The following is a 27,598-nucleotide window of genomic DNA, read 5'->3' on the forward strand; positions in this document are numbered from 1 at the left end:
ATAAATGTTTGGGTCACAACCTTCACCTAAACTGAACTTGAACCTGGTTTCAACTAATGCTTCATCCTTTTGATGGAAAGAGTCACTTTTGCTTGCTGCCAGACATTTTGTTGTGAGCATCACATGCTGCCAGCGCATAAAGCCAGTTGTATCATAGACACGGATTTACTTGATTTATTTGTGTCCATGTTTTGTAAGAATGTAAAATAGTAATTCTTATTTGTGTGTATGTGTGTGTGAGTGTGTGGCCAGATAAGGGCTTAAAAAACAAGGGATAAAGATGTACAATCTGATTTCGCTCTGTGTACTAACCGCAAAATGCTAATCTGTACTTGTTATTATACGTTGCTCTGTATTTCTACCAGATCTCCACTGCTGATGACATCTTCACCAATTCCAACATGACATCCCACATCATGTCCTCCAAATGAGCAACAGGAAGAAAGTATACAGTCGGAAGTTGCCACGGTGATGGCGGAAGCATTAACTCCTCCCCTCTCCCCATCAGACTATGGAATCTTGTCTCCACCTCCTGACTTGTGCGCATCATGTGGTCACAGTCACAAAGTGGAGGAGAACCACGAGTATCTCTACAAAGACGACGTAGATGATGATCTTGTCTGCCACATCTGTTTGCAGCCTCTCATCAGGCCTCTGGACACGCCCTGTGGACACACCTACTGCCAGGAGTGTCTCACTAGCTTCTTGTTGGAGAGCGATTTCTGCCCCGTGTGCCGCACGCCCCTCATGCTGCAAACCTGCAGGAAGCCCAGTCTGCTGGTGCACAAGCTGCTGGACAAGTTGACTGTAGCTTGTCCCTTCACTGACCATTGCACTGAAACACTGCCTCGTGGTGAACTGGAAGACCACATCAAGAGCAGGTAGGCTGGAAGAGACGTTCTAACCACTGTTATGGAAAATAAGTTGACATTAATAAACATGTCTGCATGCATGCACATGAACCTGTCTTTAATTTACTGTCTCTATTTGTCCTTGCTGTCTGCAAAAACTACAACGACCTACAGTTAACACCCACTCTAAGTTTCCCACCCTTCTTTGCCCATCATCATTAACCCACAGATCCAGTCCCAAATGGGAGGGCTCATCCTCCAACCAGGCTTTCATCTACCATGGTGCCCTTCTTCTACTTATATATCATTAAAAGGTTGTACTTTGGTATCCCTCAGTGTTTGTTTACATTCATTAATGCTCATTAACACTCCTCTAGCCCAAACGCAAAAGGATAAGTGTATCCAACCAAACATCACACACAAGTACCATGGTGTTTCCTTTTTATTTGCATTTAAAACCTAGACATAGTTTGCTTAAAGCCCCCTTAAACCGTAAAAAAAGTACTTTTTTTTCTTCCTATTCTTTTCTTCCTATTTCATTTCACCTACAAGCTGTACACACTCCCATTTCCAATCCTGCTTTTCCCTATTACATCATTCTTCTTACTCCATCTTTCCCTCTTTCAGTTTTCTCATACTCCTTTCCTACATGTGGTGTGAACGTTATAATGAGGTATGGATCTCTGAGGCCGTTTCCCAGTAGAGTTTGGCTCTTCTCCCACAGTTAGAGTGTTATCTGTTGAGGTGAGGGGGTCATGTCCAGGGAGATGACTCTACACATTGGTTGCAGTTAAAAAGGCTTTTCTTTCATGCTCCTGTGGTTGTGACTTCAACATGCCTCCGGTTTAACAGATTTTGCCTAACAATGCTGCAAAGGATTCTTGGAACGACATATTGAGCTTAAAACAGTTTTTAAGTAAAGAATGATGTCAGACTAATGGAGCAAATAGTGTGAGCGTGGGCAGGGAAAGGTCACAGTGGCAAAATGTATCAAGCAAATGTCAGATAGAAGCACAGGAGAGTAGTTATTGCATTTGATTACCATCCCAATGGTTTCTTTTCAGTATAGCCATTAGCAATAACATAGGGGGTTTTATTATTTGAACTTTGACTGCAAAAGTCTAATAAATATAATGGAAACCCAACTTCTACTGTTATGTAATAGTTCTGTAAGCCTAATTAAGTAGTTTATTATTTTTGCAGCACTGAGCTGTATTTTGATGTTTAACTAACCTCAAAATGCACTTTCAACCTTTCAGTGACCATTCTGTGTGCTGTGTGGAAGCTATCAGCATTACACGGCATTCTCTGTTTGTTAATTGCCTCCCCATCTGTTAGCATCTGATATATTAAAATCTCATTCGTATTGACATTAATTTAAACAAGATTAAATTCTAAAATGCTTCCTATTGCAGGGTCTGAACCATGATACTCTAATCTCAACTCAGAAATGTTTCCACATCCCAATAATCGTAAACACTCTAATGGCTGTAATGGGAATAAAGCCCTAGAGATATGTTTCACAGCCTGTGTACATGACATCACTCTCTCTCTCTCTGACTTTATTTTTGGTGCTAATGATAACTCAGTACATCATCTCTGGCTTTGCTTCCCCAAAGTCTGGCAGTAGGTCAGGAGCTGTAATGGCTGAGACAGCCACACCATCTGGTCAGAGCTGATTTCATACTAATCTAATCATTCATGACCTTTATTGGCCTTTGGATGGAGGAACCGACTTTCTGAATGCATCTACTGCAAGGCAAGTCCAAAATCTTAGATGAAGTGTGTGATCTGTGGTATTTCGGTTGGCTTTGTTAGTTTGTCCTGTAAGGACTTGCAAAGCATTCAGACAGAAAGCGCTCTAATATCTGCTGAAGTATTCTTTTTTTTTTTTCTTTTTGTACACACCAACAAGTCGATGTGTGTGAAGGAGTTGCTTCTGTTCAGGCCTGAATCTGTCATGCTTTTTATGCTAGTCAGGTTATGCACATATATGTCAATAAATATAGGTGCCTTGAGGATGTTGGTGCTATTTTATACTTCTTCTTGTTCTTACACCTATTTTTCTTAACTTTTTCTCCAAAAGAAATTACATAATTAAAGTCATGAAGCTGTTGAATTTTGCTGAATGAATGCTTGAGCACAGTAAAGGCACATTTACATATATTATTGCATGTTTTCCTCCCAGAGTGATGGATAGAACTACATAAAGTGGTCCCATTGCAGTTGTTTACCAAAATGCAGGAAGAGAAAGTGAACACTTGTTGGAGACTACTTCTTTTAGAGTTTTCCAAACCTCCTCCTCTTTGCTTTGTGGTGCTTTTACAGATAATCCCCTCGCTTTGTACTCATAGTACCTCTCTTGTTAGATTGTCTCAGTACATTTGAACAAGAAGAATATCTGAAATTACATAACATCTTTGAAAAGAGTTGTTGGTGGGAAATGGAAAGGAGTAATCGGTTGAGAGTATGCACATATGTGTACATTATGATGCATTTTTGTGCGATCGAGTTAATGTGAGTGCATGAAATGACTCCTGTGGGGCAGACTGGCTTCTGTTCACAAAACTGCATCCTGTCACAATCCAATTACTTTTCCATTTCCTGCATGCCCTGTGGTCTTGTTGATGTACGCTCTGTTCAAATACCGCAGGACAAGGTATGCCCCGGCATACTCGCATGCACGCATTAGCACAGATGCACACATGCAAACAAAGCAGGCCTGTAACCACGCTACCTCCATCCATTAAATATTTATTCAAACTGGGTATTTACACCAGTTAAGTGACTTTCTCGAGGGCATGAGGCAGAGTTATAAATTTGAATAAGAGGAGGAGAAAAAGTAGGTAAAAAATGGTTTTGATGGTTAGATTAAGATAGAATGGTTAAAAAAAAAGTTTTTTCTCTTTAAAGTTGTTTTTTTTTTTTTATCCCTTTTTGCTGTGTTTACAGGTGGATAAAGGAGATATAAAAGGACATAGGTTGTCCTATATGAACTCTTGAAGGAACCTCCCTACTATTAACATTTCTCTTGTCCTTATAAATAAAATCTTGTCTTAAAGGTAAAGCTAGCTGCTGCTACACTAACATTCACCTCTCCACCAGTCCCTCCCCAGTCCCCCAGATATCAACACGGTCAATCCAAACAGGCAGGGGACGTTGAATGGGTTTAACCTTTGATATAATGAATCACCAATCGCCTTTTATCTTTCCCTCTCTCCTTGCGCGTTCTAAAACTGAATGGATCTGTAGATGAATGACTTTGTAAGTTAATCAAACGTTCACTTGGTGCATTAAAGACTTAACTCCAAATCCTCCTCTTTTTCTCCTCATCTTTCTCATTCATGTCACCCAGTACAACAAGCTCCCAGTCCTTCAAAGAATATTGATTTGCCGGTGTGTTTTGGTCATGCTCTGCCTTTTTTTTTTTCACCCATGTAGGCAGATTCTTCTGAGTGATCAGACCAATCTGCTGCACTGGGAGCAGTCTATTGTGGAAGAGAGGTAGAGGGTATGGAAGGCAACATTTCCTCTCTCTCCCCTCTATCCTCCCCATGCAGAGGAGTGCATGTGCAAGCAGAGGGGGGTAAATGCAGAGGTGGTATGTGTGTGTATATGTATCTAAGAGTGTATGTGTGTACATGCATGAGGAAAAGGCAGAGCCAATCAGAGCAGCTCCAGGTACATTCACCCCCGTCTTTGTTCTTTTTGGTCTGCTCCATCCCCCCCTTCAGTGGTTTCTGCTGCAGTATAAGTCACAGCCTGCGCTGTTCTCTCTGACATCCACACACACACACACACAGAGGGAGACGGACATGCACACACACGCATACGAGCACAAATCCTCTTACAACTCGTCAGTGCCCAGAGCAGATTAAGGGGCTGCACATCGCAAACTGTATTCCAAATGTGCCACCTTTGCATGGGTCTCCTTCCTCTTCCTCCTGCACTTTCTCCTCTTCCTGCTGTGCCACAACAGGACTTCTCCTCTGCACCTTCTGCTGCTGCTGCTGCTGCTTCTACCTCTTTCGCTCCGTCTTCAGCCTCTGGCAAGCAGCCCGTTCGACTGCAGCTGAGATGACCAGGCAGCCGGCTTGAGGCAGAGGAAGAAACTTGCACACAGGCAGAAGTAGACAAGGCTGGTGAAGAACAGAGGGGAGAGGGGGGGGGGGGGGGGGGGGGGGGGACTGAAAAGGTAGGAAGTAAAGGACTAAACTGCATCTGACAGCACTTCTGTGGAAGGAAGGAAGAAAAAGGAAGGCAAGGCGGGTTTGGGTTTGGAGGGGTCAGCACGGCCAGGGTCGGAGAATTGGAGGTGGAGGAGGGGGAGGGGGAGGAGGGGGGGAACCGGAGAGGAGACAGCCACAGTTCAGGGAGAAGAGAACGAGGGAGCAGAGAGCTGGAGGGGGTGGGAAGGGAGGAGAGGAAAAAAAGAGCTGAGCGTTGATCATGAAGGCTCTGTTGCTGCTGGTTCTGCCCTGGCTCAGCCCGGCCAACTACACAGACAATTTGGGCAATCTGCACATCCTCTATTCTGAACTGTGAGTACAACACCAGCATCACCCCATCCCTCTCCATCCATCAACACGCTGTGCAGCTGTTAACGTGCTGTTGTGCGTTTCCCCTCACTTTTCTCAGCCATCTGTGTGCGTGCCTTCATGCGGCCAGCTCATGCGTGTTGCAATGTTTACATTTGGATCATCCCACGTAGAGTTAGAGCGCTCTGTGTTGTGAAAATGAGCAGCCAATGGCTTCCCGAGGCTTTGGTAACTGGTGGCTGTGGCACTGGTATGCAGCAGAACTAGCGGGTAGTGCTCTGCGCTGTCCAGGGCAGTTTGGATGCTACACTGCAGCATGGCCATCTCTCCTCCTCTCTGTCTCTGTTCAGCAGCATGCCAGTGTGGAACCTCTGTATTGATGGGAGCAAACTGTCAGCACACGTTTGCTGACAACTGTGGACTTTAAACGCTGTGTATAAATCGAGTCTGGCAGAGCATGTGGACAGATGTTACTACTGCGTTTGCTTGTGGAATTAACTCTTATTTCTGCATTAGAAATTTAAAACTGTCTTCTCTCAGGTGGCAAGTCACACAATCCTTAATGCACACACAAAATTGATTTAAAAAGTAGCTTGTTGCACAACAAAAAGTCTGAATTTCCACCTTTTATTTGATATTGTGTTAGTGGGAAGATGGAAACTTTATTTTTTTAATAAATTCCGATACCACTCATGAGCTTGAATGATTAGCAACACAGTAAACCAAACGGTGTTTTAAGCTCTGTATTGGCCCCCAGAGTCTAATTGCACTTGTCAGTGTTGGCCTGAGCTCTCCCATCCCCGAGCAGGTCTACCGCTCGCCTTTTCCAGTTGGACGGAAATGTCTCATTATGTCTTATAATTACATAGAACCATGGAGCACCATGCAAATCCCCTCATTTCATCGTATGCTCTCTTTCCACCGAGTGAAGCTTTAGCTGCTGTCGCCACCAGGAACCTGTGTGAGACAACGATGCCATAAAGGGAGCAGAGATAAATGAAAGGAGAATGATGCAGGAAAATATAGTGAGAAGGTTGGGAGATGTTTGAGTGCTTCCACAGAAAGAATAGCAGAGCGATGTGAGAAGAGAATGAAATGGATGTGTTGGTGCTGCAGAGGTGAGAGGAAAGGGGAGATGAGAGGAGACAGGAGGGTGTAAGGTCACTTCCTGTGCCTGCCCTTCCATCTGGTCATACATACAGCTGCCATGGTGATGGCACCCAGCATGCCCAGCAGGCAGGCTCTCTCAGAGGATCTGTTTGTAAATAAACCCATCAGCGTCCTCTCTGACGCTCAATGAGCCCGCAAAGCGAGGAATATTGACAGGGTGTGTTGGAGAGTGTTTCTGTGCCGGTGACAGTGAGGCTTTTTTTTTTTTGCTGATTATGACATGACAGCGAGAGAAACCAGGAGCAGACAAACGCAGACGTGGTGTTTTTCTGCCTGGCTAGAGAGCAGTGCCACACCATTTGTCTCCATCCACACCGTTGACAGGAGCAGCCTCCAGCTCTGCCTGCCTCTTCTCCTTCCCCCGTCTTTCTTTCACCCATGTCTTTCAATTTATGTGATTACCACGGTTAGTTTATATTGCACAAGAAAAACGAGAGCGGCTGTGCTCTGTCTCAATCACACTGATTTGTATGCACGCTGTACCTGCTATGTCTAGATGTAACCAACACTGCAGAGGGAGGATACATTTTTCTTTCTAATGCTAAATAGACTTTCTTTATTGTCATGAACACAGCACTGACGCAAAGAGGAGAGCAACTGGGTTGTCATACTGTATTTTCTTCCTAGCAGACGTACACAACACAACGCTTTGTTTATGCCCTCCCCCAGCCCATATGGCCTCCCTTCATAATGGTGGAGTGCTGTAGAGCATTTATGATTAATCTGCGTTTATTTCCGAGCCCGAGCTGAGACCCCTTAAACATTACGATTAGCTTAGCTTCCGTCATTTCAGCCCTCATCTAGGAGGTGTTTGATCACAATGAGCCGCGCGCACTCCCAGTGATCCGGACATCTTCAGCATGGACGCATCCTGACAGGATTAGCCACCCGGCCGCCGAGCACTCATTGAGTCTGAACAATACCAATCATTTGTTTATACCAGGTCCACCCGAGTTAAAGGCTAAGCATCATGCAGTGCTCTCTTTGGCCTTTCGTCTGCTGCAAGTGTGCGGCGGGCTTAACTAATTAGACTTTTGCCTGGATTAAATATTAATCCCTGCTCTGTACTCAGACAGCGCTCCTTGTCATATTGTATTTAGCAAGTCCAAATAGGCTACTTGAAAGCCAGTGGGAGAGTGGGTGAAGGATGAAAAAAATCTTCCTGCTCTCCTAACCTCTTTAACCGCTCACATGGCTCCTGGAAAGAAAAATCATGGGAATGATTCCTTTGTTCGGTCTGAAGCGCATTCAATGAATCTATCATGGGAGTATTTATATGCATGGGTGAACCCAGGCTACAAGCAACAGAACGGTCAAACAAGAAAGGGAACACAGAGCAAAGATGCAAGGAGGCAATGTACTAAAGATGTAAAAAAAAAAAAAAGAAGTCAAGCCTAAATCTCACATTACACGTCACATAAATCAAACATGCGCTAAACAACACGCCGAAAACCCACATTTAACTGGGTGAAATTGAAGTGTGCAAGGTTTATGCGCACATTTTTACAGTTACAAAGAGCAGCTGAAATATGTATGTATTAATTTATTCATGAGGATAAATGAGCAGCGGGTCAGAACGCCGTCCTCTCAGGTTTGTCGCTGTTCAAGCACAAAGGCAGCGAAGTGAACAGGTATCGGTAACAGCTACTGGTATCGGCATCACAGATGGGATTAGGCTTGCTTTTTTATGAAAAAAAGAACATATTTTTTACTTAATTTAAATGTAATTGTCTTTAAAATGGGTGCTTTCATGTTTGTGCTGAATCATAAACACCTTGTGTCCTATTTGGTAGCGTCACTGAGGATAGTGAAAAGAGTTTGCTGTTTGCCGGTGACGGCGAGCCGCTGTCTTTTCAGGCTTGATATGTTTAACATGAAGTAACATCCTCAGCCTCCTGTCTGCAGCAGGCTAATCTGTAGGAGTGCTTCCATATGAGACGCCAGCAGAGCGTAACTGACAGCAGAGAGGCGAGCGGTGTGGAGTTAATCTCTCACGAGCGGCGGCCTGGCGTGTGCCAGGGCTTTGGGTCAGGCAGACCAGTGCTGGCTGTGGTTCAGGCTGTTGTACTGTGGCACGTGGAGGGAGATAAAACCAGAACACTGCCAAGGGGTAGTGTGGCACAAAGAGAGAAATATAAGCTAAAAGGTGCCAGGAGCAATGTGGGACAGCAGCCTTGTGGGGATTCTCGAAGATCAGGCACCGTATAGTGTATAGGGGATTACAGTTGGAGCTGCTAGCGTTTCAGTGAGAGAAAAACAAGCATTTGCAATAAGGCTGCAGGACTGGAAAGCAGCCACTGTTGAGGTGGACATGCATAAGGTGCATTAGTAAGCTGAGATCCAGCCAGGCAGCAGCAAATAAATCAGCTCTACTACTTCCTCTGCTCTTCTTCTGTGCTGACAAAAGGAGGAAGAGATTGGCCTCTTGGTGGAAACCAGACACTGACACAGTAACGGCTGCATAAATACTCTTCCACCCTGATCATGGGGTCAGGGCTCAACTGATGATCACACATATTGATTAGCCAGAAAAAAGCATGACTCAGAGTTTGGGCTGCTTCTAACCGGCTGACTCGACTGACATTATGCTGGCCACAAAGCTCGTTCTCCTCGGCGCTCGTAAACACTCAGATGCACTGAGCGCGCTCAACCTGCCGGGCCTCTGAGCGAGAACGCAACGGAAAAAACGTCGGCGCCCAGGTTTATCTGCTGCTCCACGCCTTCCCTCTTGTTTTCATTCATCTTCAAAGGAACTGAGAAGTTACACCCAACAGGCCCTGGTGTCCCACTTGCGGCTCAGTCCCGCTAGCTGCAGCCTCACCCCCTCCTCATGCAGAAGATGGGATTACCCCTCAAAGCAGGCGGATCCAATCAACACACCAGTGCATACTCTGATTAACACTCCTCTAGTTCATCATTAACTGGATTACTCTGTCTTTACGCCGCTCTCCTCTCGCTCGCCCTATTTATCTATCCATCTATCAACCTGTCTATTCTGTCCTAATCAAACGTAACTTTATGGGTTTGGCATGTGTCCCTTGTGTGTGGGAAGGAAGTAATTGATACACTAATCTAATTATGGAAAGATATTTTATTCTCATCCTTTTCCACATAAATTCAGTTCATTTCTATCCACTTCCAAAGTTTCAATAGCATCCTTCGTCGTATACCTGTTTGTTTTTATGAGTGTATTGCCTGAGTGTGTTATGACCACAAGTGCTTTCCCAGAGCCCCGTATTGGCTTTTTTTTCTGGTTTTTTTTCTTCTCTTAAGCAATGTATACTTGGGTCTTAGCCTAAAGCTGTAACAGATAGTGTTTTCTTCTTGAATCAGCTGGATTTGATGTTCAGCAAGGCCAAGTCCATAAAGAATTACTGGATTTTAAAGGTTTTTTTTTTTTCTGACGTTGCATTTCTGTGCTGCATCATGAGTGTAGTGAGGAATAAAAGAAGCTGAAAAGGAACTTCTTATTGCTGGTGGTTGGTTAAAAGCTATTGAGCAGATACAAAAGTGTTTCTGAGCTTTAAACTGACAAACAGGTGAATATATCACCAACTGTTGCCACCAGTCCTCACCTTCATTAGTGTTGTTAGAACACACACACACACACACACACACACACACACACGCACACACACACTTGAAATCCTCACGCTCTCTGCTGAAAATAACCCGCAGGCTGCCTTTAGGCTCATTTTCTTTCAGACAATGCTTCTCTTTTCCCTTATGATCTCACACGTCAGGTGATGTTGGGATTTTTACTTTAAAAAGGCAACAAAAAGTCACCTGGAGGAACAGAATCCTGGTGCTGCTTTCATCCTCACAAAGCTTTTACAAACACACAGTATAAACATATGCTGTAAAAATGATGCCAATTTCTATATCTGACCTGGAATTGTCACCTCGGTGTGGGTAATTTGTATTGTATGGAAAGTGTGGTCCCACATGATTGTTCGCTGTAGAAAGGGAGCGGGGAGAGTATTTGGGTTAGGAAGGATAATCCACTGACCCCTAAAGAGGATTGGAGAATCTCATGGGCTTTGATGAGTCGTGAGCTGGTGTTTATATCACATCACAAGAACAAGGCTGTTTGTATCACCGCCAGGGCGCTTCGGTACCACCACTCCGTCCCCCAACAGAATTGTGGGTAATTGTTATTGTACATAACAGAGGACAGGAAAGAGGAGGAGTAGGTAGGGGAACATTAGGTAGCAAAGGAGCATAAGTGTGTGTCTGCACTCTTTATCATGCCACAGATCCTTGGCTTTAGAGAGATGATGTGATAACTCCGGCTTGCCGGAGACAAGGCTACAGCACTGCTAATGAGCCCCCTCTAAGCTCAGTGATCATCCCCTGAAAACAGGGAGCATTAGAATAGCTTTGCCTAAGCACTCAAAGTTCCACCATTACACACAAAAACATCTTTGTCCTTAGAAGAAAAAGAAAACTGGTGGTGTGACAGGATACATGAAAATATTCCCCTTTCTGACAAGCACGCTTAGATGTCTTACTTCTGTTGGTTTTCACGTTTCAGGACCATCAACAACAACAACTTCAGTCACACTTTCCAGCTTCTCACAATGTCTCCCAACAGTGCAAACTTTGACCGTGACTCTCAACGTCAGACATTAAACACAAAGCATGTGGAAGTCTCACAGTCTCCGCAAAGTAAGAAGGTTTTAATTAAAGGGAGACAAAGCCTTAAGTAAACCAATCACACACCAAACAATAGCCAAGTGTTTCTGTCTCATAAACTCTGTGCAGTCCCAATGCTCCTTATCTCAATATACCTATGACTCGTTTCCTTTGTTCCCTCTAATGCAACACTTCAAATGTGTCTGAGCTTTGAAATCACAGTGCAAGAAATAAAAGCCTAAAGTCCTCCGCTCTCATACGTATGATCTGAATGTAGGGTGCATTCTATGAAAAAAGCCTCTATTAGTTTGGTAACTGAATGAATCTTGCTGTAATGGTGCTTGTCCAGTGCCACTTCCAGCACTTCCAGTCCTCGAGGGCCGGTATCCTGCAGGTTTTGTTGTCTCCATGCTGCAACACACCTGCTCAAAATTCATAAATAGGTTGACTAGAAGCTGCTTGAAGCATTTGATTTGAATCAGTTGTGTTGGTAGAGGGAAACAACAAAAATACCGGCCCTCGAGGACTGGAGTTTGACATCCCTGGTCTACATTGTTAGTGCAATTGGTAGATTCACATTAAAGCCCATCAAAACTGTGTACGCGTGCACCAGTTTTTGTGGAGAAAAGGGGATGAAATGTTTAAGTCCGGATCTACAGAGCAATCAGTACTGCTACATGCGGCTTTAGAGGAGTGAATCTATATGTAAATGAAGATGTTGAGTTTAGCTGGTAGGAATGTATGTTAAGCAGGATATTTACAGGTTTTTTTAATGCTGGTTTTTCCTCATTTGCTTTTAAATCATATGGATTTTTTAAAAATGGGTAATAGGAATAATAAAAATCAGAAAAATCCTCCAAGAATGCACAGAAGATCTCCAGGCTCAAGCTGGTTTGAGAGACGATTATGTAAGCATTAGTAAGGAATGGAAATAACCGGCAAAGATTAAAATGTCTCGAAGCGCCAGATGTTTCTGGACTGAGCCGGCAAACAATAAACTTATGTGACTGATGGACGTCTTCTCAGATATCATTTCCTGAATGTTTTCAGAGACTAAAAAGATTCCTGAAAAAAAAGAAGAAAAAAAAGACAAAGCTCTCTTCACTTTCATCATCCGGATGTCCACCACAGCTGTTGGGATTTTTCCCTTCTTTATCTTGTTTCCAGCTGAAAATGCAACGTAATTTACAATGCTAACTTCTAGCGACACTGCTTGAGTATTGCTTTTCATTAGAAAGCTCCAGATTAGCATCACTAGTTTTACATTTTTTCAGTCCACACTTCATACCTGTCAAGTTTTGGATTTTAAAATACGGGAAATTCTCAGGCAACCACCCAGAGGGTCGTGGTGTGAGTAGGATAGGTGTCGTTCACCAGTCGTTCCCGATCGTCTGCAGGAAGGAGGATACAGCTATGACACTTTTTCTGGCTCTGAGTCAGCATTTAGGCATAATTTTGCTACCGTGTGGAACTATTTCATTCGTGGCCAGAAGGTGAAATAAGCAGAAGATGATCAAACGATCAACAGATGATCAACAGTCAGCCCTGGGCAACCACTACAAAAGCAAAGCCATCATATGCTCTCAGTGCTGTGAGTGCCTGTGTTCATCTTTAATTCCTTTAATTGACAGTGAGTGACATGAGAAAAGCTTCTGTCCCCTCGAGACTGGAGTGGAGAAGACTGGAGTGCTGCCCTTTACTCCACTGCAGATTGAAATATTGCTCTATTCAACCACTTCACTAAGTTGAGTGGTATGTTGCTGCACAGGCATGCTTAGTAACGTTCAATTTACTTACTGAAGGAACATGAATAACTCACAGTGGCAATGGCCAAACACAGGTACTCACACATGCTGTGTATCACAGTGTCTTTAGGGAGTGAGATCGATAGGTGCTTTAGATTTGTGTATGGCTGGGACTCTAACTCCAAGCTACAAGTGAGATGTGGAAACCTCTTCTGGATGAAATCATTTTCAATGTGAGGTATGGACAGAGTGCACAACCTGCTCCGACAGCTCAGTAATTGAGACAAAATGCGTCTTCTGATGGTTCAGTGCCTCAAGGGGCCGATGGCCTCCTCGGGCTCAAATGGCTCGCCAGTGTGTAATCATGTTTCTTTTACTTCGATCTGTTTTGATTTCAGCCATTTTGCCTTGTTTTTACTTTGCCTTCTCCTTTTCTCTCTCTGTCTCGTGAAATCGCAAAGCCTTCTAGCGCAGGAGAATAGATATAGCTCCTCCTGTGTTTTCTGAGCTACTGTTGAAGCAAAGTCTGGGTCCGATCCAGCTCATTAAAATCCAGTTAATGTTTGTGCTGATGGCTCCACAGAGACAACTGGAGAGACAAGCCAGAGTTATTTCTGCCTCTGATGAAGCCTTGATGGCTTACAGATGGAGGAAAATTCACCAATAATACAACACTCTGCTCTGCAGGGAAATCTTTGATTCACACACAAACATTCTCAATTTAATATTGTTATTGTGGAAAGCCTTTTATGGCTTGTAGCATATTATGTGGATGAGTGTATCTTTCTGTGTGTGTGTGTGTGTGTGTGTGTGTGTGTGTGTGTGTGTGTGTGCGTGTGAGCGTGAAGCAGAGGAAATGTGGAGTGGTTTATACTGTTGTTGACAGCCAGAAGACATCTGGAACTCAGGAATTACATTTGTTTTTGAGAAAAACAACAATCAAATGATTTTTGTTTTATACTCCGATGCTGTGTCAGTTCCACACCCTCTCTTCACCAGCGGGTGTTTTCTTGCATTTGTATTCAATCAGCTGTCAGTGATGCTCATGCTCGGTGCCAGAGAGACAACCTAACCTGCATGTGATTATGGTTACTGTCATCAGGATGGTGTACGGGCAGCAGAGAATTATATTTCCATTTTCTTTTTAAAGAAAAAAGGTTTTTCTCTGGTAGATTCACAAAGAGATGCAAAGAGTGCAGGATAGCATATGTTCCCACAGCATTTGTGGTTTGTTGTACAGGCTGTGTGGTATCTGACAGAGCTGCAGTTTGAGCGTTAAGGTCAGATAAGACGTCTTTGTGTGAGGCTGTCCCACTGCACAAGACCAAGCCTGGAGGAGATGCTGAAATCTGATCATATTTGTGTTGTGAATCTGACCTTTCCATGAAATGTTAACATAATCAGTTTACTCACACTGTTCCAGCTTCAACATCTAGTTCATTATTTGAGCATCCAATTAATCATCATCAGCCTCACTTAGTCTGTGTGTGTGTAGTATTAATTTCACCTCATCTTCTCACTACATAATCTGACTTTATGATGTTTTTTTTATTTCCTACATTCAGGTGTAAAGGGGCGTCTCATTATGGGCTCTCAGCAGACCGAAAGCGGCGCTCACAGGAGGGTGAGTGCACTGACAGCACGTCAGAACTCACCATCGCAACCTTGCCCAATGACGGACCCACCTCTGCCGCCGTGGCCCTCCTGTCTGACGAACCGGGTCTGGTCAACCCTGCCTTCGACCCCAGCATGGAGGACAACAGTCAGTCAGGCAGCATGACCAGCCTGGCGGCTCGCAGCAGCAGCAAGAAGAGTGAGTGTGAGTGGGCGAGTGGATGTTTGTGTGCACTGTGCGTGCAGTTGTGTTCAGTCCTGCATGATGTTACTCTGAAATCATTTGGCAGAAAAGAGAGAGCCAGAATGACAGACTGAAAATCAATAGCGAGTGAGATCCTCTGTCACGGTTACATTGTCAAAAGTGGATGTCTGGGATCTGTATTCAAACATGTATTTACACCTGTGGTTTACCCAGGCGCCCATTCAGCCTCGGATACCGTCTCTGTTCTGCTTAATGGTCTCTGATAGAAATCCTATTAACAAATTAGCTCTACTTCTCTTTTCCCCACCAATCCATAAAATCTCTCTTTGTAGAAAACAGTAGAGACGCACAGGGACAAATTCATGGAGGGTAAGCTTGCTGTGCAGTGAAGGAGAACTGGATCGAGAAGCAGGTTAGCTCGTGCAAACTCGCAATGATGTAGTGAAGCACTTCAACCATTTCCTCCATCCGTGACAGTCATGAGAAACCAGGAAGTAGTCATGAGAGTTCCTCTCATGGCTGAAGCAAGCTTGCAGGACACCAAATGATGCTGCACCAGCACTTTACGCTCAGCTGGCTGGGCCCCACCACCACCATCACCATCTAGAGCGCCACTACTGCTGAACAAGCTGTCAAGTCCAGCAGCCACTGGCGCTTTTTAAAGAATAATGTGGCTGTCAGGAGCCCTTGCATCTTCCCAGGCCCACAGAGGGAGGGAGTGGTGCTGCAGAGGTTCACTCCCCACCACCATGCTCAGAACATCCTCCCATAGCCTCAAAAGCAAACTATCAGGCTGTCTCTCTGGGCAGGTCTGCTTTGGATTTGGTCGCTAGAGTCCAAAGTGTGTTACATCACTGCTGTAGACTGGCTTTATTAATTAAAGAGTCACATGTTGACAGCAGTTCCTCCACACACAAAAAAAATGCATCACTTCAGCTTGCTGAAAGTTTCTCAGCAAAACTTGGTTAGGAAGCTTTAACAACAGTAAGTCTCATTGTTTCTGTAAAATCACAGAACGGTTTTCTCACCAAAACAAAAAAACTCAACTTGTGCTTTTGTTCTAGAAGTGCAGCTGTTTTCTTGAAAATTTTAATTTATCGCATCAAAGTTTGTGATATGAATCTCTCATATGTTCAAAAGTTTGGCTCATTTGTCCAGTTAGAATCTCCATTAGGAAATGAAAATGCAGCCAGATGCATCCTGAATATTTTTTGGCTAAATGATGGCTGCTGTGTCACCTCCGAACTCTTAGCTGAACATTGATGTAAGAACGTACACGTTGGGGCTGCAAAATGCAAACAGCATGCTCCAGTGATTCCATAACCTGATTTTTGTCATGTTCATTATCTACAATATCAGAACATAAAACATGGTGTCTGGCCACATCATAAATCTCAACTGCTTTTATGTCGATCCGCTACTGCAAGGCGGAGGAGACATTGGGTTTGTTGGCAACTGGAATTTATCCTCTGCACCTTCAAGGACCTTTTTACACGGGTATTGTGCCTCATCAGTTTAAAAAAGAAAGGTTAGGGAGTAAAATGTAAATTTCTTAGAGCGATATGGTCTGACATTTAAGTCGTCTGCACAAATGCATCGATTCACCGCTGGGACTATCTCTGTTGCCATCTCAGAAACATATCAGTGGCACATCGACTTTGTCCCCCCCACAGTCCACATATGTATCTACGGACAGGAAGTCGGAACTCCATTGGAAAAGCTGTACAGCAGAAAGCTCAAAGTCCAGTCCTCGAGGGCCACTTTCCTCAATGCTTAGATGTTTCCCTGCTGCAACACACCTGATTCAAATTAAATAAATTCAACAGCTTTTTGTCAAGTTCTGCACAATGACCCATTAATGTGAATCAGTTGTTTTCAAAGCAGGACAGCGTACCTCAAGCAACAGGTTTGCTCATCCCTGCTGAACAAACAGGTGAAAAGTCTGCAAAGTGCGTGGAGCTTCAAAAGGCTACTAAGATGTCAAAATTGTCTTTTTGTATGGGTTCCGGAAAGCCCCCAACAATCTGATGAGCTGAAAGGAATATAAAGTCTGCCTTACAGCTTTTCACATGTACAACTGGTCATCCCACAGTCATCGAAAACAGGTGGAAACTGCAGAGAAAAGCTTCAGTAAATTTCATATGAAAATGTCCTGTCATTGTGTGTCATTAAGCGCTGTTTAAGCAAACTAGATTTTCATTGTCATACAGGTATTTCAGCTGTATAACAGTACTTACTGAAACATGTGAACAGAGGTCTTTTGTACAGAGGTTTGGGACTGGCTGTTACAGCCAGACTCAGACATGTCTGGGCATGTTGAGAATGAGATCACTTATAAAGGGCCTCTCTTCCTGCCCTCTTTCACTGCAGTCAGAAATTTTGACCGTTCTTCAGTGAGGAGCCGCTCCTTCAGGAGGCTGAACCGGGCTTTCAGCGTCCTACGGAGGACCAAGAGTGGCAATGCAGTCAGCAACGAGACTTCGGAGGAGAGAGACAATGCCAGGAATTCCAGTGTGCCACAGGAAGGTATGGGTCAAATCTTTTACACCAATCTCCTTAATTCCATATCTGGGTTATTCAGCTCGGCATCATTGGGGCTGCAGTCCTGCAGGTCTTCAGTGTATCCCTGCTTCAACCCATCTGACTCATATAAAAAGGACCCAACAAACTATGAAGTTCTGCACAATGGCTCATTAGTTTGAGTCAGGTGAGTTTGGAGCAGGGAAACACTATAAAACTTAGGACTGCGGCTGAATATCCTGATGAGAGAGATGGTAAGACATAGAGACTCTATATATATGTTTAAAATGTGTATATTTGAGATGTTCCCCCAGCTGGACAGGGAAGGTGACATGGCTTGGGACCCATCATGTAACAGCAGCATATGTTCTTTTAATAATTCAGCTGTAGATTGCAGATTGCATAACTCCACTGGTGCATCACAACAGACAGATCAGGAGCCTGATGAGGATTGGCTGCCTGGGGCACTTTGGCTAGTGTTGGGATTACAGACGTCACTGGAGATAGTGCCGATGACATTCCACTTCCTTTCACTGCCCCTTGTTCTTCTTTTCTAATCCCTCTCCTCTCAGTCGTCCCCCTCTTTTTCTCCATCCTAAATAACCCCTCAGTCCCTTATCCTTTACTTTTCACCTTCAGACTTACATAAAACAGTCCTTCCTTAGGGAAACAGAGTTCTTGACATCCAGATCCATAAAAAACAAGCCGTGTAAAACTGAAACTACCACAAGAGAAACTTTGTAATGGTAAAGTGGAGGACATATTGTCAATCTGTTAGACTATGATGCTTGTCCTCGTTGCTGTGAGCCAATGTTTATGGAGAGACGAGCATGCACAACGGAAACAAAGGGGGGGGGGGGGGGGGGGGGGGGGGATGATGAGTTTTTCCGGTTCCAGTTCGATGACACCATAAGAGCAGTGTGTTCGAGTGATCTGTCCTCATGATGACAGTGCCAGTAAAACTACAACAGAACATTATATTGAATCTCAGCTGCGGTGCGATGGAAGAGGAGAAGAAATGTGGTATTGCGTAAGAATGAAGGCTGACGAATGATCGGGGGGTGGATTATTCCCAGCGGCCATCACTGAGGAGGCTGAGTGAATAGATTAAATATTCATTGCCTGCCGCTTGAGAAACAAAGATAGACAGGAAAAGGGAAGTAGAGAAAGAGGAGATGGATATTTTTAAAAAAGTAAAGAAAACACAGATTTAAATCTAGGGATTATAATTTTCCTAATTTATGAATGGAAACGTCCAGTAGGGACTAAAGAAATGACTAGATGAGCTGAGATATACTGAACGGGTGTGCCATGGCATGAAAGAAGGGTTACATAAGAGCTGCAGGACCCTGTTACTGTGCTTTCCACCCTTTACCCGCAGCAATCTGCTGTGATGAAGACTAAATATTGACTTTGGGATAGAGAAAGTGCTGCACTGAGTTGAACGAACAGCCAAGGCTACAGTGCTTAGAGACACAGAGGGAGATGTCCCCACTGAGGAATAAGAGAAAAGAAAAAGAAGTAAGGTGAGAAATACATCTTCTGTGTCAGTGAATGGGCAAAACTATTTGCCAAAATAGCCACAGAAGGTCTCCACCTATTTCCACAAGGTCTACTTCAGGATGTGTCATTTTGTTGTGGGGTGTGTGTGAGGGGAAGCTCGTACAAGTGAAACAGACATCTAGAGGGAAAAGCCCATTTTCCATAGAAAGGATGAATGATGCCAGTATTGTCACAGGAAAACCCGGAGTCCTGATCATGTTAATAGACTTTTGAAGTGAAATCAAGCGACTTTTCCAAATCATACTTTTGACATCTTTTGAAAGCCTTTTCTTTAAGTTAACATCTTAAATGGGGAGTATTTAGTTTGAAGTTTGTGTGTATAAAAATCTTGTATCACCCCCACCCAAGTCCTTACTCTGGAAATTTGAAAAGGATTGTTTTCCCAGGCATATTTGCTGCAGATGTACTGTATGTGACTAATGATGCAAACATCGAACAGGATAATCAGCCAAGGAAATCTTCCCTCTTGGCTTGTACGAGTTTGTTTTAGTAACCTGAGGGAGTAGAGACAGCTGGTTCCACTGCTGAACCTCTCCACCACGGTCTACCACTCTCTCTCCCTTGATGCGGCTCTCTTTTCCGCCATTTCCTCTCCTGTTTTATCTGGATGTTTCTCAAATTTGCTTTTTCTTGTCAATGAGTTCTTGAACTAAAGTCAGCCTCTTTTGTTCCCCCCGAATCCTCTCCCGTAGTGCTGGCTCTTCCTCAGCTGCATCACCTAATCCCTGATGGTGAACTTACCAGTATTAAAATCACACGAGCAGATCCCTCAGATCCGCTGGCCATCAGCATCGTCGGTGGCAACGAGACTCCTCTGGTCCGTATCCTCATCCAGGATATCTACAGAGAGGGTGTCATTGCTCGGGATGGGCGATTGCTTCCTGGGGACATGATCCTGAAGGTAAAACAAAGTTTTTAGTAACATTTAGAAGAAGGACAACATTTAAATTCCTTTTTTAACAGCGTTTCGGTTTTCCCTCTCAGGTGAACGGCATTGACATCAGCAATGTACCCCACTGCTTTGCAGTGGCAACCCTAAAGCAGCCCTGCCAGCTCCTCCGGCTAACCGTCCTCAGAGAACAGCACCACCGCTACCGCTCACATCGGCACCCACACAGCCACGGCCATGATGTTGCAGGTGGTCACCAATCTCATGGCCTGCCCCACATTCCCATGAGAGACGACAGCGTCCATGTGGTGCTGAATAAGAACACTCCAGAAGAACAGCTTGGCATTAAGCTGGTGCGGCGGCCAGAAGAGCATGGGGTGTATATCTTTCATCTGCTGGAGGGCGGCCTGGCTGCACGGGATGGACAGTTGTGTATAGGTGACCGCGTGCTGGCCATCAACGGGCATGACCTTCGTTATGGGGCGCCAGAGCACGCTGCTCTGCTTATTCAGGTCAGTCAGCGGGGGCTACAGGAAAGACAACAAGCATTAGTATTACACAGAAAGTCCACAGTTGTGACCAAACTCTGCTGCATAACACAACACAACTAAGCTGTGGTCTTACTCTGCATCCCTGAGGTATTAAAGATAATTGTGGTGATTCAAGCTAATTGTGTAGTGTTGTTGTGTCTGCACCCACTGCAGTTAATTGTATTTAATTGTGGTGACTCGCTGATGGAGCTAGCCATGCGGCTGCCTCTGGCCCCTGGTTGATGCCATTTAGCGATGGCGTGCGTTTGGTTAATGTTGGTTAATTGTCATGTATTTTTGCAGCTGACTCTGCAGGGTCTCGGAGCTCTGAGTTCCTGTCTGGCTCTTCAGGGTCTCTGAGGAGCCAGGATAGCCTCACAGAGCATTGACTTTCTGATAGAGATTAAGAACTGGCCAGGAAAAAAATTAAATTAGACCAATTAAGGCAATAATGGGCTGGGCTGCCTAATTCAGGCTTCAACGGAAGTCTCAATGGAAGGAGAGAATGGGGAGAAGGATTGGAGTCATTCAGTCCTTTTGCTGTAAAACTGCTTACATGTGGACAAATGAATAAATGGATCAGCAGCACAGTACAACTGTATAATAAGCCGCAACCTGTTTGAAAATTTCACCCGAAATAAGAAAACAAATTTCCATACAACCACATAACCACGCTCATTTTCACATCATCTAACAGTCACCTGTTGTGTGTTGTTTTCTGTAGGCAAGCGAGCAATGTGTCCACTTCATAGTTTCTCGCCAGATCTGCCTGCCCACCCCAGATATCCTACAAGAAGCTCCTTGGGGCATGGATGGCCCCCCACCATATTCCCCTGTGGATATAGAGCAAACACTGCTGGTGAGCAACACACACTGACATATATATATGCAACAGATGTGAGCAGTGCCAAGAAGCAAAAAGCAGCTTTGTTCCCTGTCGACTATCCCCCAAGATAATTTATTCCTTTAGGGGAGCAAATGATCCACAGAGATGTTAATCTTCCCATCAAAGCAGAAACATGTCATTCATGCAATACAGCAGGAGAGTCCTGAGATTGTTACACTCATTTCAGCCATCTTTACTTCACCACACATAAAACCACCATACATGACAGGGTCTACTTTTCTTCCACCACATTCACCAGTTCACCTTTACTTTCTACAAAGAGTTTATAGTGATACTGACCACTTTGTTGATCTTAAATGTCACTCATTTGTTGATTTCAAGTGGTATATCTTTAAGCTTTATGGTTTAATTGGAAAATCTCTTTAAATCAAATCAGCTTCAACATGAAATTCAAGACAGATGCAAATATTTTATGTGTCAAATATTCCACTTTGTTGTTTCACTGAAAGAACTTGGCTTGTGGCTTTTTCTACACTTTAGCTCACTTTAAAGATTACATTGTAATTACACATGTAAATCCTTTTATCACACAAAGAAAAACAAAAAATACTGATGGAGTTCAACATAAAAAGGAGACTTAAGCTCATGACATCCTCCACGATAAGCAAATTTTTTTCTTGTTCTCGAGGCCCCGAGAAGAAAATGAAGTCATTTTGTTCTTGCGGACGTGCTTGAAGACAGTTCTCGAAACATCAGGCTGGCAGAACTTTTTCTTGCAGGGCTCCGAGAAGTATTGTGTGATTGGTCGGAGATTTGAGGTGGGCGTTGTTGATAAGGAAAAGCATTAAGCGGAAAGTTGCCGCTTCCACGTTTTTGCTGTTGCAGGTAAAACGGCTTGTTTTGATAAAACTGCTGTCCGATGTGGTGAGGAAGCCCGAACATCTTTACAACACGTGGCACTAAAACACATGGACCAGCCCCATGCACAATCCGTCCTGCCGCGGACAAAGTTGCTTGTTAAATATGAAACTAGAAAAGCACTCGGAGAGCGGAAACCTCCGCCTAGCACAATGTTAAAGAAGTCTTTAAGAAAAACTCTTTGATAAAACCATGATCCAGATCATTACCAAAACTAAATCAGTTCTTCCTTTTCACATTTCCAACAACCCCTGAAAATTTGATTAAAATCCATTCATCACTTTTTGAGTTATCTTGAACACAAACAGATAAATGCCGGTAAAAACTTACATCCTTGGCAGAGGTAACAACCAGGTTCACTGCACATAAAAGCAGACTTCACCACTCGCAGTGAGCCCTCCCCACTGCAGACGTGATTCTCGTGGAGTATGAATGGACCTAACGAAAAATTATTTTTCATGTTCTTGCAGCCTCGAGAGCGAGAACACAGTTCTTGCTTCTTGTGGACGATGTAACAAGCTTGATACCACCACTACTTTACATTAATAGGACTTACAGGACACAACTTTCCCAGTCTCACCCTGCTAGAACAAGGTCTCTTTCCCACCTCAAGACATGTATCTCTTTTTCTGTTTCATCAAAGTTACCAGTACTTGTTAACTGTTTGCACATGTGTGGTGTTGTTATCCGCTCAGTCTGCCTGAAAAAATGTTGATGACGTTCTTTCCCCTTTAACATACTTTCTGAGAGCTCATCTTACATGTAAATACAACTCAAATCCTTAAAGTTAGCGCACAGTCTGACACAATGTCAGACTCATTTTGCCATCTGACAAGGTAACATGGAAATGCGTGACTTTAGAACTACGTCATTAGGAATTTGGATGTAGTAAAATCAAGTAAATGTGAGTACAGACAGTATGAGAAAAGCACTGCCAAGCAATGGGCTGTTAGCTTAGCCTAGTAGTGACCTACAAGGCATTAAGGTGACAAAACCTGTAATGTTATGGAAGTAGCAATAATGTTGTTTAAATAAAAGAAAACCACCATGTAGAAGAGCAGAACTCATGAGTCATCCACAGTGTTGTGTGTGGGAAAGCACAGCACATTGGCAGTTTTGACATGGCTCCAGTCAGAGCTGTGCCCTCAGGTCAGTAACGTGACTGCAAGTGATCCACTGTGAGCGCAGCAGAAATGTGTGAATGCAGCACATTAGCGAAGCAGCGCAAGCTACATCCCATCAACTTCAATGTGTCCATGTGTTAGTCATTACTACACATCTCTCCCCCATCCCACTCACAAACACGCTCGCCATAAATAAAGTCTCACTCACTTCATCCCACACGCTGCCTCGTTCTCTGCACTAAATGGCGTGTCACGACGTGTGAATAAATCAGTTTATCCTCAGTGTGGATGAGGAGGTACTTTAGCTTCATGTCCTAAACCACCTATCACTGAAATTTTATACCTTACCAGTTATGCTAACGAGGTCATTCATCAATTAGCTATCAGCCATGGCTGCATTATTAAAATCATGTTCCCACAGCACAGCATGGGTGGCACTCATGTGACTTCTCCCACCATTATCTCAAGTCTCACAGAAAATAGTAATTATTATTATGCAAATTTGCTCCTTCACAACTTAATTAGACCGTGCGGTCTACAGAAGGTGCCCTTGGTGTGCATTCACAACATGTTTTGAGTTATTGAGTCAACATGAGCGTAAATTCTCAAAGAGCTGAAGATGCCACCACGACAACATGTCGGGACAGAATTCACTTGAACTTTTCTCTTTCTCTGCTTTTCCGCCGTCTGTGAAGGACTCGTGTCAGAAGCCTGCTTGCTATGAGAAGACAGTGACTCTAACTAAAGAGCCGTATGACTCCTTGGGCATGACGGTGGCAGGTGGGATGTCGAGCCGAGGGTGGGACCTCCCCATCTATGTCACAAATGTGGATCCTGATGGAGTGGTGGCGCAGGAAGGCTCCATCCGCAAAGGTAGAATAATTAACCAATCAGTTCATTGTGTAATTATCAGCATATGACTCCTTAGAGGTGCTGTTTATTGCTTTCGTACAAAAAAAAGATGTATTACTGGTTTTCTCTAGTTACTCACTTTCCAATCATTAAGACTGTCATGGTTGTATCTTCGATGATGAGCACAGACGATTGATTGATAAACACTTGATGCTCGTGTTTCATTAAGTCAGTAATTTGCTTCAGTGCTTTGCAGAAGCACTGAAGCAAAGCACTGACCTATATGAAAACAGTCTGAAACATATTATGCTCTGGAAGATCATTTATCATGTAGGTAGGTAATTATATGTTATATGGGCTCAGTCAGGTCTGAAGCAGGAAAATATGAAGAGGCAGATTAATAACTGGATTCAAATGTGGTGGCCTTTGAGGTCATATTATGCAGCTGAAGGCTAGGGAGTGGGTTATTTGCACCCCAAATGCTGATTCCAGCAATCCATCTTAAGAGATAACTATATTAAGCCCTCCATGACACTCACCCCACCCCCCCCCCCCCCTCCCTTCATCTGGATGAATATAAGAAAAATTGGAGAAATACTTTCATGCTGTTGTATAAATGTTTCATAAATTAGACCGAGTCTGTTGTCTTGTGTACAGTTCAAGGTGCATATTCCTGTATTCATGTGGGACACAGCAGCAGCAGCTGTCTCTGTTTGTCTGCTTATGAAACATGTTTGCGTATTGTAATGAAGCATTCATTTGCATTTGCATATCCTCTCAGGGCAAATGTGTCCTTTGAGTTGCTTACTAGCAAGCTGGACTATGCTGTCTATCTTTACACCACTTTCATCACCCGAGGCTTTTTTAAAGCGCAGGTGGTGCTTGGTTTCTGTCCTTTTGTGTTGCAGCTCGGAGGCTAATGAATATTAAATAGGCGAATTATGAATCCGTGCCCTGTGATGTCTTTTATGAAGCGATTATCAGGGCAGCAACCCCTGCACAGAAGATGAACATGCTGTCCTCTTCTTCCTCCACAGGTGATATTTTGCAGAATGTGAATGGCGTGGACCTGACCGGGGTGACTCGCGGCGAGGCCGTGGCCAACTTGAAGAACACTTCCTCTCCTGTTGTTCTCAAGGTCCTAGAGATGCGTCCTCCTGATGAAAGCCTGCAAGAGTATGCACTGCCACCTTGTCTCACACCTTCCCCCACAGACAGCACCAAGAGCCCGCTGCCCAATGATGATTACTCCCCACAGTGGGTGTCATGGCTGCAGCTACCCAGGTGAGCACTCTGATATCGGCGCGTCCTCACATAACGGTGTATACCTTTTGAGCCCAGTGTGATTCATACACCTGACACTGGTGCCTTTGACCTCCACCACCTGGTGCCAGCTGAAGTTTTGACAGGGCCACCTGGGAAGAGAAAGCTCATTATACATTCAGATGTAACACCAAAAACAATGGCTGCGCCTGTGTCTGTAAAACTGATTTACTATGTTTTTCCTAAAATATTGATAAAATAACAAGTTCAAACTAAAAAGAGTTACTGTGGTTATGTTGCCTACACCTGAAAGAATGCATATAGTTGCTATTTAGCCTCAAGCTACTGAAATAAAAGCTGGTTTTAGCTGCTGGACATGTACTCACTATAGACAAATAGTGTAGAACTTGAAGTTACTGTTGAGAGATTAGTGTGTTTAATCTCCTTCTTGGCTTATGCAGACATCTCTACTGCTGCAAAGACATCGTCCTGCGGCGGAGCACTTCAGGCAGTCTGGGCTTCAGTATTGTGGGGGGTCAGGAGGAGGTCAACTGCAATCAATCCTTTTTTATCCGCTCCATCGTGGAGGGAACACCAGCCTACAATGATGGAAGGATAAGGTATTCACCCACATACTTGCGTCCAAAATGTCATAAAGCAGCTTTAACACTATATTTACATGTAAAAACACGTTTAAAGTCTTGCATGTGAAATCATTTTAATGGTCACCTCTCTCTGTGCAGATGTGGGGACATCCTGCTCGAGGTGAATGGGAAGAGTACATGGGGGATGACCCACACAGCGTTGGTTCGGCTTCTGAAGGAGCTTCGAGGCAGAATCACCCTGACCATTGTCTCTTGGCCGGGCAGCCTGCTGTAGGGGTGCTCCAAGCCATCCAGCACTGCTTTGGTGGCACCGACCAAGGAATGTGGAAAGCAGGGCTTTAGACTGGCTAACCACCCTAAGCTTGCTGTGTGGGGAGAAGCTTAGAATAGTGCTGTTTGGATACAAGGTCTTCTGATGGACAGCTGAGACTTTTCTGGGAGTTGGAGGAAGACATGAGACTGGATTGTTACCAGAGAGTTGACTTGCTCCTCCTGGAATGCTGACATGGGAGGATCCAGGCCTGAGCCACTTCAAACTACGACACTGGGCGTTATGTGTTTAGTGGACGTTCTCGTTGTCCGGAACAGCATTCAGTGAGTTGGGTGGGAGGATCGAAAGGACACACAACATGTTGCCAATTCCAGTAGATATATATTATGATATGCGATAAGCTGGACACGGATTTCTTTACGTAAATGTTGGGTGTCTAACAAAATACTGATCCAAGCACTTGTAAAATGTTTTTTTTGTTTGTTGTATGGCCTTTAAATGTAGGCTTTATTCTGTTTGTACTGACGGTGGTTGTCATCTTCATTCGATTACCTGACGACACGTTGCCAAGTAGTAGTCTGTGAGGTTTTTTTCTGTTGTCTCAGAAGCTATGGCTAAAATATCAAAACCACTGGCAAGGATAATATATAAAAAATAAAGGATCAATGTGTTCATAACATGTTAAAGTAACATTTTATTAGGTGACATTGTGGAGGCCTTACTAATTTTCTTACTTTTAAGAAATAAAAAACTGACTTGGTTTCTGTATATCAGTGGATGGCCCGAGGCTCATCGACTGTGGTTCTGTCTGTCACGCTTTGGCCTGTGTTGTATATCTGACGGTATAATTGGTTAAATGATCAATAAAGTTGTTTGAAAAAGAGTTCAATATGATGAACCCTGATTAAAAGCGTATGGGCTCACACAGCTGCCATACGACACAAAAAGATGCACTTAGCAAACAAAACAAACATGAAATGAACCTTAGGGGTTTTCTCCAAAATGAAATTCAAATGTTAAAATATGCTACAGACCAAATCATTTTCTCATGCAAAGTGTTTGAATAAGCCGCAGGGAAATTCTTCTCTTTAAACAGGTTGGCGGAGTTGGAAAGCCAGATTTTAATTTCTATTTTTCCTGCCTCTTTTCTTTGCTTTTTTCTTTCTCTTGCTTGTGTTTGTGTCTTCTGTTCTCGTCTTCTCCGTCATTCTTTGTGCTTCTGCGGATAAATATGAAACATGATCTGACAGATGAACAAACTGTCATTTTGGCTTTCAGTGTATGTGAATACATCTGAGATGGTTTTATTGTTGCCCTCCCTCGCTTTTTCCCTTCTGCCCCTTACCTGTACTAGGATGTTTGTGCCCATGTTCCGTAGACCTCCTCCGCTTCTTTTGCTTTGCCACACTACTGAAAAAAGTCACACTAATTCAGTTTATTTGCTTTTGTTTAAGCTGC

The 27,598-nt window shown here is 43.9% G+C and overlaps 1 protein-coding gene across 1 annotated transcript; it reads left to right on the plus strand.

Moving 5' to 3' along the window:
* The first annotated feature begins 462 nt into the window (after positions 1–462).
* On the plus strand, positions 463–26,945 carry lnx1 (ligand of numb-protein X 1). The gene is made up of 10 exons (XM_079244529.1): positions 463–881; positions 14,505–14,758; positions 17,129–17,284; positions 19,534–19,742; positions 19,826–20,242; positions 20,985–21,119; positions 23,845–24,022; positions 25,039–25,285; positions 25,726–25,884; positions 26,008–26,945. The coding sequence occupies exons 1-10, from the start codon at positions 472–474 to the stop codon at positions 26,141–26,143; spliced, it is 2,301 nt and encodes a 766-aa protein (XP_079100655.1). The 5' UTR covers positions 463–471; the 3' UTR covers positions 26,144–26,945.
* The last annotated feature ends 653 nt before the right edge of the window (positions 26,946–27,598 follow it).

The sequence above is a fragment of the Telmatherina bonti genome (assembly GCF_933228915.1).
Source record: "Telmatherina bonti genome assembly, chromosome: 8".
Lineage (NCBI taxonomy): Eukaryota > Metazoa > Chordata > Actinopteri > Atheriniformes > Telmatherinidae > Telmatherina > Telmatherina bonti.